The following is an 18,235-nucleotide window of genomic DNA, read 5'->3' as shown; positions in this document are numbered from 1 at the left end:
CCCGCCCCCGCAGCTCCTCCCGGGGCGCACCGTCTTCAAGGCCTCCTGCACCAGCGCATCTTCCAGGTTGGCTTGGATGTGGACTGAAAGAAGACAAAAAGAGACTGGATTCATACCCCAGGGCCCTTCCCTACCAAAGGAGTCTCCGAGCGGCTCACCATCCCCTTTCCCTTCCCCCTCCCCACAACAGACAGACACCCTGGGAGGGAGGCAGGGCCGAGAGAGCTCTGACAGAAACGGCTCTTTTTTCAAGGACAGCTCTTGTCAGAACTACAGCTTGCCCAAGGTCATCCAGCCAGGTGCAAGTGGAGGAGGAGTGGGGAATCAAACCCGGCTCTCCCAGATTAGAGTCCACGCACTTGACCACTACACCAAACTGGCTTAAGAAGAGAGGTGAGGTTAGATTTATACCCCGCCCTTCACCCGGAGTCTCAGAGCGGCTTACAAACTCCTTTCCCTTCCCCTCCCCACCTGTGAGGTAGGTGGGGCTGAGAGAGCTCTTTCCAGAACTGTCCTTGGGAGAACAGCTCTGACAGAACTTGTAATTGACCCAAGGTTACACCAGCAGCTGCATGGGGGGGGGGTTCTACCGGTTCTCCCAGATTAGTGTCCATGCTCCTAACCATGACACCAGACTGGCCCAGGTGAGCGATAGGTGAGCCCGAAGCCCCTCAGCCTCCCCACCTATAACCTAGATTCCCTGCAGGCAGCGCTGCTGTGCTAAATGTGTGTGTGTGGGTCTTTTGGGACACAGCAGGGGCAGCCCACGCAGAACCAGCCCACAGTGCCTTCTGGGGGCGAGTCAAATGCTCAGGAAGCCTGACGGGGAGCAGCGGGGGAGCGGCCCAGCGGTTCCTGCCCTGGGAACGGGGGCGGGGCAGCAGGGAGACACACACACCCCGCCCTCTCTCGAGCCATGTCCGCCTTGCAAAAAAACTCAGCACAGAGGAACACGGAAGGGAGGGGGAGAACTCACTGTCCACTTCGTCCAAGATGAACTCCTCGGAGGTCAGGTCCAGGTCTCCCAGGTTCAACTGTAGCGTCTCCTCGCCATGACCCTACCGGGCAGGGGGAGGGGGAGACACAGGGAGGGGAGCTGAGATTAAACACTACCTTGCAGGGTGCGGGGGAGGGGAGGAGGCACTAAAAAGAGGGGAACCGTAAGGGAAGCCTTCCTGGATGAGGCCCGTGGCCCCTCCAGTCCAACACTCTGTCACCCCGTGGCCAAAACCCAGGTCCACCAGTGGGGCCAGAACTCCAGCGGCCAGGCGGTCAGCTACCACCCCAGTCTGGCCTCCCCGCCAGGTCCAGATCTCCCAGACGAGAGTCTGACTGGCCGTCCAAGAACAGATAGAGCTGGGCAGGGGTCATTTCCTGCAGGAGCGCACAGGCGTGGAGCTCCGGCAGTAAAGAGCCCAGGGGGCGGGCACATGCAACAAGCCCTGCCCCCTGCTCCCAGCAGCCCTCAGTCAGAGCAAGAAGCAGCCAGGTAAGTTGCAGAGGGGCCCCCCCGGCCCAAAACAGTCCAGTGGCACCTTTAAGACCAAGTTTTATTCCGGTACAAGCTCTCCCTCCTCTGCGAGGACAGATCTGCACGTCTCTCCCCCCCCCCCAATAGCTAGCAATCCAAAGCAGTCCAGTGGAGCCTGAGTGGTGGGTGTTGCCTTCTGACGCACTTCCGGTGATGTCAGGGGGTGTGGCATATGCAAATAAGTGATGCTAATGAGTTGTGCTAATGAGCTCCTGCGCCTCTTTTTCTACGAAATGACCCCTGGAGCTGGGTGTCCTCCGCATATTGGTGACAACCCAGTCCGTGACTCCGGGCAATCTGGGCAAGGGGTGTGTGTGCGCGCGCATATTTATTTATTTATTTTATTGTATTTCTACCCCGCCCTCCCTGCGAACGGGCTCAGGGCGGCTTACAAAGGGCACCGTGTGCCTACACATAAACACAAGACAATCAGTTTAACACGATAAAGTGCTCACTAGTTTCAATCTCTCAAGACAACAAGATGGTATCTCAGCAATGTTCTAAAGCAACGGGACTCCTTCCCTAAGGAGGAAAAGGTCCCGTAGATGTTACTCCTCCCCATCCAGCGGCTGTCACGGTTTGGTGTCCATAGGGCCATCCTCTTACCCCGTTGGTACCAATATCACTGGTGGTGGTAGTAGTGGAGGCCCCTACTCAAAACCCGGGTTTTTTCCCGAATTTTTCCTGTTTTTTCCCGGGGCCTTCCCATCTCCAGATGGTACCAGGTGCATATCAGGAGAAACTTTTTGACAGTCAAGAGTTGTGCAACGGTGGAATCAGCTGGCTGGGGCAGTCTTTAAGCAGCGGCCGGGCCAATACTTGTCAGGGCTGCTCTAGGGCTGATCCTGCATGGAGGACGGGGTTGGACTAGATGGCCTCTAGGACGGGGTTGGACTAGATGGCCTCTAGGGACCCCTTCCAACTCTCTAAGTTTCATTCTGGTATCCGCTTCCGTGTGCAGGGCAGGAATAAGCGGCCGCACCGGACTCTTCCTCCTGCTAACGACACAGACTCACGCGCCCCCTCCCATTCTGCAACAGCCCACCACCGCCCCCCTCCCACTACTCTGCCGGGACCGGAAGTGGGGGCATCTCAGGGACCGGAAGTGGGGGACAGGTACGCGGCCCTCACCGTTCCGCCCGCCGCCACCTCCTCTTCCTCCATCTCGCTTGGACGCAGCGGCTGCCGCCTCCGGCGTTCCTCTTCGGGACCCGCGACGGCGGCCATCACGGCTCCGTCACCGGCTCCCTCCTCCTCCTCCTCTTCCGCGACGACATCCGGGGGCTCCCGGAAAGGAACGTCCGGTGTTAAGCATTACACAAAGGATTGAGACTACATGTCCCAGAATGCCTCGCGGTGCCAGGCAGGCCCGGGCGGAAGTGGCTAGTAGGAATTGCGCTTTTCTCAAGAGAGGGGTGGGTTGAAGCTCCGTCCTGGGAGGAGCTCAAAAAAAGAGGAGGAGGGGGGAGACTGGATTTAGCTTCGCGTTGACACCGGGCACTGCCACTGCCCCCTATACAGGGGGTGGTGCGCCGGGTGATAATGTCCCCCGGAACTCTAAGTTTCGTTTGCTGTTTTCCGCACGAGCGTTTTAGGACAGCGCACCGGAATAGATATTAGAAATATTACACAAACGCAGCGCTTCTTCCGCTACACCCGGAAGCGCCGAAGAGTCCAAAATAGAGGAGGCCAGGCATGCTTCCGGATCGCCGGAAGTTGTCATCCAGTGGGAGGGAAGTATAACTATATTGCGGCGCCGGCCGACTTCCTTTTCCGGCTACCGCTGGAGCGAGAAAGAAGACCGCAGCCATGGTAGGTGGCGGCCTTGGTTGGTGGTGGGGGGGGGGCGAAGGGGATCCGCGGGGGGGGGCGGCCGCCCCCTTGCCCGGGGGGGACCCACAACTGGAGGTGGGAAGGAGGGATCGTTGCCCTGGAGGATTCCTGCCTGCTTGGCAGCTTTTAAAGGGACAGCCTGGCTTTTTTGTCCCTCCCTTCAAAGCGTGCAACCCTTTTGGCTTGCAAACGGTGCAAACGCCGTTTATAGGCCCGGCCTTTTGAGCCTTACAACGGCCCTGCAAGGTAGGGCGACATTGTAGTGCTGCCCTGCTGCGAGACGTGGAGGGAAGCGCCCAAAGGCGGCGGGGGGTGGTGGGTGCCGTTCAGCAGCCCCCCTGTTGCCGGAGGGAACACGCGGTGCTGGGAGGGGGCCTCCTTGTAGACGAGCCAGGAGGCGTCTTCTCAGCACGGCCAGCCTTGCAGGGTTGTTGTGTGTGCAAGCCCTGCGGCACTGATATGGCCTGGAGTTTAGTAAGGCGGCCCTTCCAGAAAAGGAGGATGCCTGCCTGGGTGATGGGGCCTGGTCTGGAGTTTGGTTTTGTGTGGTTTCTTTTAAACATATATTGAATATTTAATAAAAATTCTTTTTTAAAAAATGATGCTTGGTCTGGGGTGCACCTTTGCGCCCCCTTGGCCACCCCTGAAGCTCTGCCCACTTGTGGCCATGACCAATGCTAAGCATCTGGAGCAGAGGTCCATCGGTGGCTATTAGCCACAAGCAATGTTCCCTCTAAGATGTGGAGTCTTGTGAGCAAAGATTCTACTTTGTGAGCTACTGGCATTAAAGCTGTGAGTGAACGATTTGGCTACTGCAAAAATGAGTTTGCTCTGGAGCCCTCCTTCCTGAGCGAAGACAAAAATGTGTGAGCCGGAGGCTAAAGAACTGTGAGCTAGCTCACACCAACTCAGCTTAGAGGGAACACTGGCCACAAGGTATAGATAGGGGCTCTGGGGCAAGTGATGCTCTGTCTTCTTGGTGCTTGGGGGGGGGTCAACAGTGGGGGGGCGTCTAATGTCCTGGCCCCACTGCTGGACCTCTTGGTGGCCCCTGGTATTTCTGGCCACTGTGTGACACACAGAATGTTGGACTGGATGGGCTTTCGGCCTGAACCAACATTGTTCTCTTATGTTCTTAATGCTCCCTCTAAGCTGTGGAGTCCTGTGAGCAAAAATTCTGCTTGGTGAGCTCCTGGCAATAAAGTTTTTGTGAGCGACCGATTTGGCTCCTGCATAAATTAGTTTCCTCTGGAGCCCTCCTTCCTGGGCTGAGACAAAAAGGTGTGAACCGGAGGCTAACAGACTGTGAGCCAGCTCACACTCACTCAGCTTAGAGGGAGCACTGCCCGTGATGTAGTATGAGTGGGAATATAAAGATTTTTATATATAGGTTTTTTTCTTCTTGATTGTTCATATTCATATTTCTCTGGTTTTTATAGATTTATCCTTTAAGTAATATTTTATTAGGATGTTAGAAGGGCCCGTTATATAGAAGGCTTTTCCTCTTGTAGGTGTGATATTGTTAGCAGGCAACATAATAGCTACAAAGTTCCTCCTCATTTGACTTCATTGTTGACATGGAATCTAATATGTACAACAATGACCCACACAATCTTCCGCTTTGTAGGAAGAGTGGGGGTATAGCGGCCTTTTCGGTCCAGATATCGTTCCTCTGTTGCCTGAGACTTCAGAGGTTTCTGGGAATGCTGACACTGTGGGGGAGACTGACGATTTGGGATGTATGATTCGGTGTGTGAACCTCTAGTCTTTTGCATTTCTGTGCTTTAGGGGTTCTGAATGTCTGACAAGAAAAATTGCAGGGTTGCCAAATAGTTAAGAAGCAGTTGCAAAAATGCGGCCCTTGTTTCCGCAGCACAAGGACTTGGTCTTTGCCTTCTGAGAGGTAGGGGTGAAAAAATAAAAGTTGAAGGCAGAAAATTAGTTCTGTAGTAAAGAAAATAATGTGTTATTTCGATAGGAAAATTCACGCGGGCACAGTTGCTAGTACTGCCAGCAAGTCTGGATGCTTACATAAACTTTGTAATATGGAGAAGGCCGAATTATTTAATGACAAATGTATAGTATTGCCAAGTTTATATTTAAACAAAAACAACAACAACAACAAAAAATCCTGCCGATAGTCTTAGATAAACCCTTGTCTTTCCTGTCACTCCTTCCGAAAGGCTTGTGCTGTGCGCACTCCTGGGCACGGAGCGGTGTCTGTTCCAAACACCCCTGCCGAGCTGGGTCTCTCTGGGACTTCCAGTACTGTCATAGAGATCCTTTTCTGCAGAGTGTAGTTGTTCCCTTCCCCACAGAGAGATTTGTGGGGGCTCGTTGATCTTGCTGCCATGTGCTACGGCGAGCAAGGGCATCCGCTCCTCCAGAGCCAGCTTTCTGTCACGTTGGGGAAATCGGGATCGGGTGGCTCGAGCAAGCGAGCCCAGGGGCACCAGGGGGAGGTGCGGTTTGCAAGCACGTCTGTCCTTTGGCGAGGGCAGCGGAGCGACGTGCAGTATTTTCTCGTGTTCCGATGCTGTCGGCCTCTCCGACTGAGCCGGTCTGTCCCCTTCCTTCCCGCAGTCTCTCGTGATCCCAGAGAAGTTCCAGCACATCCTCCGAGTCCTCAACACCAACATCGACGGGCGGCGGAAGATCGCCTTCGCCATCACCGCCATCAAGGTCAGAGGGGGGGCTGGTCCGGAGCGACTGCAGGGGGCCGGGTCGCCGGCATTCTGGTGCTGCTCTGTTAGAATGTCCGCAGGCGCCCTTTTGTGGCCCTTTGTTCTTCTTCTTTTTTATAAAAAATCATCTTTATTAATTTTAAATTAATGTACAATACAGCGTAATACAGTGCATCCACCTACAAGAATGTCATCTAAATGAAAAAAGTTGAAACCTACAAGGTTAACCACTTCAGATAGAGAGGGTTAGGGGGGAGAATATCCAGAATCGGTAAGTAGGGAGACTACAGGGAACCAAGTAGACGCAAATGTGGAGTGGTGTGGGGTATCTGGGTGTGCACACCTGATCGAATCAGCAATTTTTGCCATGACAAGGTGTTCCCATAGCTTGTCCTGCCGGTCTGTCACTGATGTGACCCTTTCTGAGTGGGGAAAATCCAGCCGAAGAGCACAGGGGAGGGGAGGCGTGCCGTTCAGTCCAAGCGGCCCTGGCTCCCTCCTTGCTGCATCAACACCCCCTCACACACACACACACACCTCAAGAAGTAGCTCCACCCCAGAGCTTTTGCCGCAGCCCGGCTGCTCTGCTCCCAAGCTGACCCTTTCCAAGCGCCGTGTCTGTCTCGGCCACGCTTGTAGGGCTCCAGCCAGTTCCCTGGATGCTGCAGCGCTCAGGCTGCGGTCCCAGAGCTGCGGGGGGGGGGGGGGGGGGGGGGGGCTGCGTCCGCCTTGCCTGCCAGTTGAGACCCAGAGTTGGCAGGTGCCCCAGGCCTCCCCGCGTGGCCTCGTCGAAGTGGCTCTGCTGCGGCAGCCAGGGCTCCCTCTAAGCTGCGGAGTTCCGTGAGCGAGAGTTCTACTTTGTGAGCCACTGGCATTAAAGTTGCCAGCGACTTGGCTGCTGCGTAAATCAGTTTGCCCTTCTGGAGCCTTCCTTCCTGAGCGAAGACCAAGAGTGTGTGAACTGGAGGCTAAGAAACTGTGAGCTGGCTCGCACTAGCTTGGCTTAGAGAGAACACTGGCGGCAGCCACACTGCCTCACCTGCCTGTTTCCAGATCACGTTGGAGGTGCCAGCCGGCCCTCGCCTTTAAAGCCCTCAGTGGTCTGGGACCGCCATATCTGAGGGACCGGCTCTCTCACTATAACCCCCTTTTGTCCACTGCGCTCTTCAGCTACCGCCAGGACACGGGCCTTTTCCACCTTGTGGAAAGCCTTGCCGGACGAGGTTCGAGCCCTTTGGGACCTTTCCAACTTCCGCAGGGCTTGCGAGTTTGGTGTAGAGAGCCAGTTTGGGGTCGTGGTTCAGTGCGCGGACTCTCATCCGGGAGAACCGGGTTTGATTCCCCACTCCTCCACGTGCAGCTGCTGGTGTGACCTTGGGTCAGTCACAAGTTCTCTCAGAGTTGTCCTTGAAAAAAAGCAGTTTCTGTCAAGAGCTCTCTCAGCCCCACCGACCTCTCAGGGTGTCTGTGGTGGGGAGGTAAAGGGGAAGGAGTTTGTAAGCCGCTCTGAGACTCCTTCGGGTAGTGATAGACGGGGTATAAATCCAATCTCTTCTTCTTCTTCTCCAAGTCAGTCTTGTTCAGGGAGGCCTCCGCCTGATCTCGTTCTGTTAGCCCTCCTGGAACTGATTCACTTCTCTCTATATTTTATTGATTATTTACGAACGCCCGATTTTGTCATCTTATATGCATTATGTATTTTTATATCCAGTTGTCGTCCTAATCCACCCTGACCCTTCGGGGAAGGGCGGAATAGAAATCTAATACATCAGGCATGTCCAACTTCGAACAGGTAGTGATCTGTTTTTTCCAGCCCAAAGTGCCGGTGATTGACCACAATGAAAATAAAGTTTCAAATTAGTTTCAAATTAGATTTTGACCCACTAAAGTTGGGATCCACCGCCCCCACCCCCATTTATAATGCACCTTCTGTCATTTACTGGTAAGCAAGCGAAGCAAAAACAAAACAGAGAGACGAAGATCCAGAAAGAACTGCGAACATTTTTTATTTTTTATTGAGTGATAACTTTCACTGTCTCAATAACTTTCCTTAACTTTTAAGGAGCCAGTTTGGTGTAGTGGTTAAGAGAGCCAGTTTGGTGTAGTGGTTAAGTGTGCGGACTCTAATCTGGGAGAACCGGGTTTGATTCCCCACTCCTCCACTTGCACCTGCTGATGTGACCTTGGGTCAGTCACAAGCTCTGGCACAGCTGTCCTTGAAAAAGAGCAGTTTGTGTCAGAGTTCTCTCAGCCCCACCCACCTCACAGGGTGTCTGTGGTGGGGAGGGGAAGGGAGAGGAGTTTGTAAGCCGCTCTGAGACTCCCAAGTGAAGGGCGGGGTATAAATCCAATCTCTTCTCTTCTTTATTCAGAGTTATTTGAGTATTGATCCAGGCCGATCTTGCGCAATCTTTAAAACGTCGCGCTCGCTCATTTAGTGAAACCAAGTGGGGCTGGTGATCTACCAGTAGATCGTGATCTACCTGTTGGACATACCTGTAATACATAAATAATAAAGTTAAAGGGGGGGGGAAACAGCCATTGGCTTCTGCAGGTGGGGGCGAGGGCTGGTGGAGAGGCCTGTGGAGGCTGGTATCCTGTGCGGGGGGGTTTTGAAAAGTAGAAGGGTTTTTTAACCCCCCCCCCCCCCCCGCTCATCTCGTGCCTTCTCCTGTTCCCCACAGGGGGTGGGCAGGCGTTACGCCCACGTGGTGCTGAGGAAAGCCGACATCGACCTGACCAAGAGAGCCGGGGAGCTCACTGAAGATGAGGTGAGAACCTCCCCCTTCCCCGACCTTTCCAGTAATTCTCCCTCACGAATTAACGTGCCAGTTCTTTTCAGGGTAGGAACTGTCTGACGTCAAGTGGTGAGGGGCAGTAAGCCAACGGAGGTTCTTGGCTGGTTGTCACAGAGGCTGTTTTTGCACGATGGGGGGGCCTGGCTCAGCGGCAGGGGAGGGGTCACGTTTTGGGGGCGAGCCCCTCCTCGGGGTGGGGAGGGGCAGGTCCCCCGTTCAGTCTCCGGCGTTGTGTGTCTCTCTCTCTCTCTCTTTTAAATCTTTATTTTTTTATGTAACATTTCATGTGTATTACATGTTAACTTTTGTCCCGTACGTTACATATCGCTTTAAAAACCCCCCCCCCCCCCCCGCCCTTCCCTTGCTATTCCAGTTCACTAGTCCTTTGATCCCAGCCACGGGCACAAAGTCCGAATCTTGCACTAAATGTGTTTTCTTCCTTCTGTTAGTATCCATTCTAGGTAGGTCTTCCATTTCATTCTGATTTCTGTGGTCTTTTCTGCCCATGTGGTCTTCCGACTGTATAAAATCAAACAAATAATTATGCCAGATTTCTACTGTCCGTTTACTCTTGTCCTTCCAGCCCAGAGCAATCACTGCTTTACTTGCTAATATCATAGCTTTAAAAGTAGCTTGATTCTCCTTACTGCTGGGTTCCCAATTGTACCCATTAGCATTAGATTAAAGTTTATGGTGTGTCCGGCGTTGTCTCCGTTCAAGGGTCTCTGGGGGAGGCCTCTGGCTGCCGGAGACCCTGGAGAGCCGCTGTCTGTGCGGCTGTGTGGCGGAGTGGGGGCCGGGGGGGGGGGGGGGGGATTTGGCACCTCTCTCGCCGATGTTCTGGGCACGTGTCAGGCGATGCTCCCTCTAAGCTGTGGGGCCTTGTGAGCAAAAATCCAACTTTGTGAGCAAAGGTTGCGAGCCAGCGATGTGGCTGCTGCATAAATTAGTCTGCTCTGGAGCCGTCCTTCCCGGGCTAAGACACAAATGGGTGAGCCAGGGGCTAAAAAACTGTGAGCTAGCTCACACTAACTCTGCTTAGAGGGAACACTGGTGTCAGAGGTAGGGATGTAAAATTTCTGAAAATTTTGAAGCTCGGAAAAGAACCCGAGTTTTTTCTTGGTTTTTTTCGAGGGGGGAATGGAAATTTTCGGAAAAATTGAAAAAAAATGCTACATTAGCACTTCTTTTTTTCTTTTCCGGGTTGAAAGTCATTCTGTTACTTTAGGAACATACAATTTGACTATGGACATTTTTACTTGGCATGAAATGATCACTACTAGCCTATTAAAAATACAGTGTATCCAAACAATTATTACAAACAGAATACCCACCCACATGCAAAAACAAAACTGAAACCTTTTTCTTTTCTTCTGACAACAGCACCTCCTAAAGGAAGAAATGCATCTTTGTTCTTGCATGGGAGAGTTCAGTTTGTAACCTAGGACTTGCTTGTCCTCAGTGCACAGAAGTTAGATCAATCTGATACCATACGTATTTTTTAGAAATGGTTTGGAAAACATTTGAACATCTTGTCCTAAAATATTTTATTCATCATGGTAAAATAAAACGTTCCATAATCAATTTTTTCTCCTTTTTTTCAATTTTCCCAGTTTCCTGCCCCTGGTTTAAATAGCGCCAGAGGGCTTAGACCTGGCAGGTGTCTCTGTTGCCTTGAAGGGGTGCAGAGAACTGCCAGGAGGAAGTGGTCAAAGGTCAGAAACCTGCCCTTGCACTGACTCTGCTGGTTCTAGCCCCTCCCCCTTGTTTCCCCTTCCCTTCTGGGTGGCCCCGCCTTCCTCTGGGTGTCCGGGGGACTCCCACCCCAGTCAGCCCTCTGTGGTCGTCGCTCGGGCCAGAGCGTCTCGCTCACGGGGTGTCTCTGCTGCCCCCTGCAGGTGGAGCGTGTCATCACCATCATGCAGAATCCCCGACAGTACAAGATCCCCGACTGGTTCCTCAACCGGCAGAAGGACGTCAAGGACGGGAAGTACAGCCAGGTGAGGGTTCCCGGGGCAGGCTCGGAGCCCGGAGTGTCCGGGGGGGGGGGGGATGAGAAAGCTGGGGATATTCAACGGAAGGGGACACTGGGGAGGGAGACGCACTGAACCCAGCTGGGGAGTCAATTTGTTGAGGGGGGAGGGGTGTGGTCATTCCAAGGGGCTTGGTCTGGCGGCCGGTGGCATTCCCTCCTTGGTGGCTCCTGAGGGTGCCTTGGAAGCAACGCTCCCTCTAAGCTGTGGAGTCTTCTTGTGAGCAAAAATTCTACTTTGTGAGCTTCTGGCATTAAAGCTGTGAGCGAGCCGTTTGGCCATTGCATCAATTAGTCTGCTCTGGAGCCATCTCCTTCCCGACCTAAGGCAAAAATGTGCGCGCCAGAGGCTAAAAAAACTGAGCTGGCTCACACTGACTCAGCTTAGAGGGAACACTGCTCAGGCGCTGGCTGTGGCATGGGGGGGCTTTCCCCCCTCTTCTGAAGCATCCCCCCCTCTTTTGCAGGTCTTGGCCAACGGGCTGGATAACAAACTGCGCGAGGACTTGGAGCGCCTGAAGAAGATCCGGGCCCACCGCGGCCTGCGTCACTTCTGGGGGTGAGAACGGGAGTGCTGTGGAGTGGGGCACGGGGGGGAGGGATGGCAAGGGGCGGGCCCCTGCTGTTCTTGTGCCCCCGCTGACTGCAAAAAACCCCCCCCCCGGTTCTTCTTCCCCTTGCAGCCTGCGGGTCAGGGGTCAGCACACCAAGACCACCGGCCGCCGCGGCAGAACCGTCGGCGTCTCCAAGAAGAAGTAAAAAACCAAAAATCTTTCTGTACGAGTAAAAAGAGTGGCATTCTCAGCTGTCGCCTCGTCCTTGCTGGGGTGGGTGGGGGGCTGCTTTCACCCTATCCCGGGCGGGTGCGCGTGGGGGTCTTACTGGCTCGTAGCCAACGCTCCCGCTAAGTTGTGGAGCCTTGTGAGCAAAAATCCTACTTCGTCAGCTCCTGGCCTTAAAGATGTGAGCCAGCGGTTGGGCTGTTGCATAGATTAGTTTGCTCAGGAGCCCTCCCTTCCTGAGCTAAGGCAAAAAGGTGTGAGCCGGAGGCTAAACTGTGAGCTAGCTCACACCCACTCAGCTTAGAGGGAACACTGCTCATAGCTAGAGCGCGAGCTCCTTGAGATCGAGGCTGAGCAGCAGAGTGTGTGTTGTGTGTGTGTGTTGTGTACACCTGTTGGAGGAGCGGTGTGTGACTCTAATCTGGGAGGAACCGGGTTTGATTCCCCACTCCTCCACGTGCATCTGCTGGTGTGACCCTGGGTCAGTCACAAGTTCTCTCAGAGCTGTTCTCTCTCCGGCAGCTTCTGTCAGAGCTCTCTCAGCCCTACCTACCTCACAGGGTGTCTGCTGTGGGGCTCTGGCCGATTGGGGTGGGGATGCAGCCATCTACCTGGGGCATTCTTACGCTGAGGGGGGCGGGGAATCTCATTCCTGTGGGGCAAGTTAGGCTGAGGCGGTGGCTGGAGATCTGGCAGGTGTGAGCTTCTTGGATCAGTGAGGATTTGAGTCGGACTCTCAGATGGTTACCACCGGCTGTGCAGCCATAAGAACCTTGGAAGAGCCCTGCTGGGTCAAACCAGGGAGGGTCCCTCTAGTCCAGCCTCCCGTCTCACACAGGGGCCAACCCGTTCCCCTAGAGGGCAGAGAGGCTGAGGCCTACATAAGAACCCTAGAAGAGCCCTGCTGGGTCAGACCAGTGAGGGTCCATCCAGTCCAGCCTCCCGTCTCACATAGTGGCCAACCGGTTCCTCTGGAGGGCCAGCAACAGGGCAGAGAGGCCGAGGCCTTCCCCTGAGAAGAACCTCAGAAGAGCCCTGCTGGGTCAGACCAGGGAGGGTCCCTCTAGTCCAGCCTCCCGTCTCACACAGTGAGGGTCCATCCAATCCAGCATACTGTCTCACACGGGCCAGCCAGTTCCCCTGGAGGGCCAACCAATGCAAAGCCTTTTATTGGCATAAAAATACAGTAATCTAAGTACACACAGAGTCAAATTAAAATTGCCGAGTAACATCACAGAGTATCATCATAAAGAAAAACCTAATTCATCATATCATTTATCAGGCCGTAGGGCCATGCTACTGCAGAGAAACTTTGCTGTTATTTCAGTTATTTCTGTGTCTGTGTTATCGAGCAAGAAAACTGGAGGGCCAACAAACAGGGCAGAGAGGCCGAGGCCTTCCCCTGAGAAGAACACCAGAAGAGCCCTGCTGGGTCAGACCAATGACGGTCCTTCTAGTCCAGCTTCCGGTCTTAAAGATGTGAGCCAGCGGTTGGGCTGCTGCATAGTTTAGTTTGCTCAGGAGCCTTCTAGTTCCTCTGGAGGGCCAGTTCCTCTAGTTCCTCTGGAGGGCCAACAAACAGGGCAGAGAGGCCGAGGCCTTCCCCTGAGAAGAACACCAGAAGAGCCCTGCTGGGTCAGACCAATGACGGTCCTTCTAGTCCAGCTTCCGGTCTTAAAGATGTGAGCCAGCGGTTGGGCTGCTGCATAGTTTAGTTTGCTCAGGAGCCTTCTAGTTCCTCTGGAGGGCCAGTTCCTCTAGTTCCTCTGGAGGGCCAACAAACACGGCAGAGAAGCCGAGACCAACGCTCCCTCTAAGCTGTGGAGTCTTGTGAGCCAAAATTCTGCTTTGTGAGCTGCTGGCATTAAAGTGGCGAGCGAGCAATTTGGCTGCTGCATAAATTCGTTTGCTGTGGAGCCATCCTTCCTGTGCGGAGACAAAAATCTGCGCTGGAGGCTAAAGAACTGTGAGCTAGCTCACACTCACTCAGCTTAGAGGGAACACTGCTCCTCTGGCTGAGAACTTCCCCTGATGTGGCCTCCTGGCTCTGGGATTCAGAGGCTTAGTGCCTCTGAACATGGAGGTTCCCCTCAGTCACCAGGGATAGCAGCCACTGATAAACTCATTCGTTTCCATGAATCTATCCAATCCCCTTTTAAAACTGTTTATTCCTTTGGCCATCACAACATCCTCTGGCAGCGAATTCCACATTTTATCTGTGTCAAGTAGTATTTCCTTTCGTCCTTCCTGAACCCTACTGCCCGTCAGCTTCATTGGATGCCCTCCAGTTCTAGTCTTTTGGGAGAGGGCGGAATCAAGTTCTCTGTGTTAACTCCTTCCACCTCGTGCATAATTGTATAAACCTCTCTCACGTGCCCACTTCTAAACAGAGAAGTCCCAGTCTCTTCCGCCTTTCCTCAGAGGGAAGGTGCTCCACCCCAAGAATTTTGGTCACCCTCCTGTGACCTTGCGGGACGGTGTGTGACCCTCGATTCTTTGCCACCAGTCCTGTATGAAGCTGTATCTTCCTGCAAGATGGCATCTAGCATGCCCTGAGTTTTGTGGCTGACCTGTTCTTTAATGGGGGGGGGGGTTTGATGCTTGAATCTCCAAGGGCGAATGGGGGGGCGGTCACGGGTGGCTGAGATCTTGGCATGTATTTATCCACCATCTTAGGTGGGGGGCATTTATCCTCTCTCTCCCCCCCTACAAGTTCTAACTTCAGGGACTTGCATCTGGTGGGGTTTTTCGCTAGTTCTGAGTTTGAAGCCGTCCTAGGGCAGCTTCTTTTTCTTTTATAATGATTTTTACTTTCGGCTATGAGATTAGGTAGACTTCTGGGGCTTCCAGCCAGCCTGGATCTTCGATCCTCTCCATAAATCGGGGGGGGGGGGTCCAGGGCTTCCCTATAGTGTACATTACCCTGGCCCAGGTCTGGTATTTGGGGTGTATTTTGTCCATCTGTACTCCCCCCCCCCCCATCTCTCCAAAGAGCCCTTTAATAGCTGGCAGAAGATCAACAGGGGAAGTTCCAGCACCTTTGATCCCAAGAGGAGACTTCTGACTGCTGAGCGGCATTTCAAGAGAGGGAAAGGGCCCCTGGCTCAGTGGCAGAGCCTCTGCCTGGCATGCAGAAGGCCCCAGGTTCAATCCCCAGTTTCTCCACTTAAAAGGATCCAGGCAGTAGGTGACGTGAAAGACTTCTGCCTCAGACCCTGGAGAGCTGTAAAGAGGGCCCGTGGCTCAGTGGAAGAGCGTCTGCTTGGCATGCAGGAGGCCCCAGGTTCAATCCCCAGCAGCATCTCCAGTTAAAAGGACCAGGCGGGAGGTGATGGGAAAGACTTTCACCTGAGACCCTGGAGAGCTGTCAAGAGGGGCCATGGCTCAGTGGCAGCGCCTCTGCCTGGCATGCAGAAGGCCCCAGGTTCAATCCCCAGCTTCTCCAGTTAAAAGGATCCAGGCAGTAGGTGATGTGAAAGACTTCTGCCTCAGACCCTGGAGAGCTGTAAAGAGGGCCCGTGGCTCAGTGGCAGAGCCTCTGCTTGGCAGGCAGAAGGTCCCAGGTTCAATCCCCGGCAGCATCTCCAGTTAAACAGGACCAGGCAGGAGGTGACGTGAAAGACCCGTGCCTGAGACCCTGGCGAGCTACTGCCAGTCTGAGTAGGCAATACTGACCTTGGTGGACCGAGGGTCTGATTGAGTATACGGCAGCTTGACGTGGATTCACGCGTGTCCCTCCTGGCTGCCCCACGGCAGGGCCGGAGCGTCCCAGGAGCCGAGGGGAGAGATCCTGGTGGGTAGCTGTGCTGGAGCCAAGGGGTTAACGCTCGGAAGGTGACTCAGTTGTGCTGGTGGCTTCAGGCCCCTTCCTGGAGGCAGGAAGGGGGGGGGGGTGTTCCAGCCCCACATTGTGCTCTTTCCTCCCCTGGGGGAGGGGGAGAACAGGGCAGCCAGCAACTTCGGCTCTGGATTCCAGGAGCTGGATGCCTCTGGGGGGTGTGTGTGTGGGGGGTCAGAGTTTAGTTCCCCCACGGTGGGAGGGATTGTCCATGTGCAGAGTGTGCCGGGTTCTCTCTCCGCCCCTGCTGCCCGAGCCTGATCAGGTGGTGGCCCGATCCAGTGGGGCAGCTCGTGGCTTTTCCATGGGTTGCGGAAGCACCGCCCGATTCTCCTGTACTCCATGCACCGTGTTTTCCGTCTCTCCCTGGCGTGGCCCTTGCCTCCGTTTCCCACATCCAGCTCCGGTTTCTGCACAGCTCCAGTCCTCTGAATCCTGCTCCGGGTTTCCCCTGGCAGCTGTGCTCCCAAGAGGGGGAAGAGACCCCGTTTTGCTACGGTTTGCTACCAATGCTCCCTCTAAGCTGTGGAGTCTTGTGAGCAACAAATCTACTTTGTGAGCTCCTGGCATTAAAGCTGTGAGCCAGCGATTGGGCCACTGCATAAATCAGTTTGCCCTGGAGCCCTCCCTTCCTGAGCTGAGACAAAAATGTGTGAGCCGGAGGCTAAAAAACTGTGAGCTAGCTCACACTAACTCAGCTTAGAGGGAACACTGGACTTGCTACAACACTGGAGAGGAGGAAAATAGCCCTTCAGATGGAGGCTTGGAGCGTGGGAAGGGACCGCTGAAGGTTCTCGTGGCTCGGAGGAAAGTCCCGTCACCTGACGTTTGATGCGGATCAAACTGGTGTTCAAGAGACGGGATCTTGGGCCCAGTCCAAAGTGGCCTTGATAGAAAGGGGTGGGGGAGTGGATGATGACCAAGAAACTGAAACTCAATCCGGACGAGACAGGTGCTGTCAGTCAACAGAGAAGGTGCCTGGGGGCTGTGGAGCCGGCCAGTCTTGGGGGGGGGGGTGTTGACCAACGCTCCCTCCAAGCTGTGGAGTCCTGTGAGCAAGAATTCTACTTTGCGAGCTCCTGGCCATAAAAGAGGTGAGCCGAGCAATTTGGCTGCTGCGTCAGTGAGTCTGCTCTGGAGCAATGTTCCCTGTAAGCTGTGGAGTCTTGTGAGCGACTGGCATTAAAGTTGTGAGCAAGGGATTTGGCTACTGCATAAATTAGTTTGCTCTGGAGCCACCCTTCCTGAGCTGAGACAAGAATGTGAGCCGGAGGCTTAAAAAACTGTGAGCGAGCTCACGCTAACTCAGCTTAGAGGGAACACTGCTCCGGAGCCATCCTCCCTGAGCTGGGACAGAAGTCTGTGAGCTGGAGGCTAAAAAACAGTGAAGTAGCTCACACTAACTCAGTTCAGAGGGAACACTGGTGCTGGCTCCCCCAATGGAATGGGTTCATAGCCTGAGTCATGCTGTGCTGGATCCGGCCCTACGGATGGAGCCCCAGATCTCCACCCATGGCAGGTGGTTTCTTTTCTCCGCTCCGGATGGCTCGCCAGTTACAGCCCTTGCGTGAAAAGCAGAGTCTGGCCACAGCGATCCGTGCTCTGATCACATCCAGGTTAGATTACTGCAAAGTGCCGTCCGTGGGGCTGCCCTTGGAGACAGCCTGGAAACTTGGCTTTTTTTGTAGAAAAAGCCCAGCAGGAACTCATTAGCAACAACAGAAACATTAGCATATCCAGCCACACCCCTGACAGCATAGCTCACTAGCATATTGGGCCGCACCCCCATGTTACCAGAAGTGTGGTCCTCCAGCCACGCCCACCTTTTGCTTCTTATTCTGTTTACCTTGTTTGTTGGGCTTTTTTTGTAGCAGGAACTCCTTTGCATGTTAGGCCACACACCCCTAATGTAGCCAGTCCTAATGAGTTCCTGCTGTTGGGTGTGGCCTGTTATGCTAATGAGTTCCTGCTGGGCGTGGCCAACTTGGGAGCCAGCCGGAACTCCGTTCCTCTGCCTTCCTGCCCCAAAATAGCCCTGCTTAACCGTATCAGGCTGCCGGTGGGTGGATTAGAGGGATCGCATCGCCCCAGTGCTGAAAGATCTGTCCTCGGTTGCCCGTCTGTCTCTGGGCACTTTCCAAAGGTCTGGTTCTTTCCTTGAAGGCCTTCCGTGGCCCCGGGCCAGGGTGCTGGAAGGTCCTTTTCTCCTGGCCTGCTCTCCGTTCCCTTGGAAGCTCTTAAAAATATTTCAAGTTCTCCCTGTGGTCTGTTTTTTTTTAAATCATCCCTGTTTTCTCACTGCGGCGCAAGCGGAATTCTGGGTCAGTGCAATAAAAATCGATATGGATGCGTGCTGCAGACAGTGCCACCAACACGGATCGCGCAATTGGAGACGGGTAATAAGAGCCCTTATGTGTTGCCGGGAAAAGGGCAATATGAGGGCAAGAGAGCGAGAGCTGCCCAATGGTTCCCCGGCCCGTGGAAACCGCAGCCCTCCTCCGCCCTGTTTCCTTATCTGCTCTAAAGCCTTCCCGCTCCGAAGTGGGATCCAGCGCCGGGCTTTGCGCCTCCGGCCGGCGTCCCCCGTTTCCTGGCTCCCTTCCCAGCCGGCTCGGCTCCAGGTTTCCCGTCCGCTTTTGCTCCCGGCTCCACTTCCGGACTTTCCAGCACCACCCCTCCCCTGCACTTGCCCGCCCGGGTGAAGTCTGGCATTGGGCAGGGAACGCGAGAGAGCTCC

At 54.3% G+C, this 18,235-nt stretch overlaps 3 protein-coding genes across 3 annotated transcripts in view; 2 read left to right on the top strand and 1 right to left on the bottom strand.

Annotated features, from left to right (window-relative positions):
- The window catches only part of VPS52 (VPS52 GARP complex subunit), a 30,172-nt gene extending 27,379 nt beyond the window's left edge, over window positions 1-2,793 (bottom strand). The window contains exons 1-3 of the mRNA XM_015410265.1: window positions 2,663-2,793; window positions 977-1,058; window positions 31-83 (exon numbers count right to left, since the gene is read on the bottom strand). Coding sequence (XP_015265751.1) covers window positions 31-83; window positions 977-1,058; window positions 2,663-2,758 — 231 coding nt within the window. The 5' untranslated portion in view covers window positions 2,759-2,793. The remainder of the gene's footprint in view (window positions 1-30; window positions 84-976; window positions 1,059-2,662) is intronic.
- A 453-nt stretch (window positions 2,794-3,246) lies between these two features.
- RPS18 (ribosomal protein S18) lies at window positions 3,247-11,682 on the top strand. Its single transcript, XM_015410267.1, has 6 exons — window positions 3,247-3,343; window positions 5,948-6,046; window positions 8,733-8,819; window positions 10,745-10,846; window positions 11,346-11,437; window positions 11,562-11,682. Exons 1-6 carry the CDS (start codon window positions 3,341-3,343, stop codon window positions 11,635-11,637), a joined length of 459 nt encoding a protein of 152 aa, XP_015265753.1. The 5' UTR covers window positions 3,247-3,340; the 3' UTR covers window positions 11,638-11,682.
- A 6,251-nt stretch (window positions 11,683-17,933) lies between these two features.
- The window catches only part of RGL2 (ral guanine nucleotide dissociation stimulator-like 2), a 40,331-nt gene continuing 40,029 nt past the window's right edge, over window positions 17,934-18,235 (top strand). The window contains exon 1 of the mRNA XM_015410259.1: window positions 17,934-18,119. Within this exon, the coding sequence (XP_015265745.1) occupies window positions 17,934-18,119 (186 nt within the window). The remainder of the gene's footprint in view (window positions 18,120-18,235) is intronic.

Source organism: Gekko japonicus, unplaced genomic scaffold (assembly GCF_001447785.1).
Source record: "Gekko japonicus isolate JY-2015 unplaced genomic scaffold, Gekko_japonicus_V1.1 scaffold1280, whole genome shotgun sequence".
NCBI classification, from domain to species: Eukaryota; Metazoa; Chordata; class Lepidosauria; order Squamata; family Gekkonidae; genus Gekko; species Gekko japonicus.
This window is presented reverse-complemented; position numbering and strand designations above follow the sequence as displayed.

Bases quoted from the DNA above. Each gene is read 5' to 3' on its own strand.
- RPS18 (XM_015410267.1), top strand. The intron at 6,047-8,732 runs GTCAGAGGGGGG...TGTTCCCCACAG, and splicing joins TCGCCATCACCGCCATCAAG to GGGGTGGGCAGGCGTTACGC. The intron at 10,847-11,345 runs GTGAGGGTTCCC...CCTCTTTTGCAG, and splicing joins AGGACGGGAAGTACAGCCAG to GTCTTGGCCAACGGGCTGGA.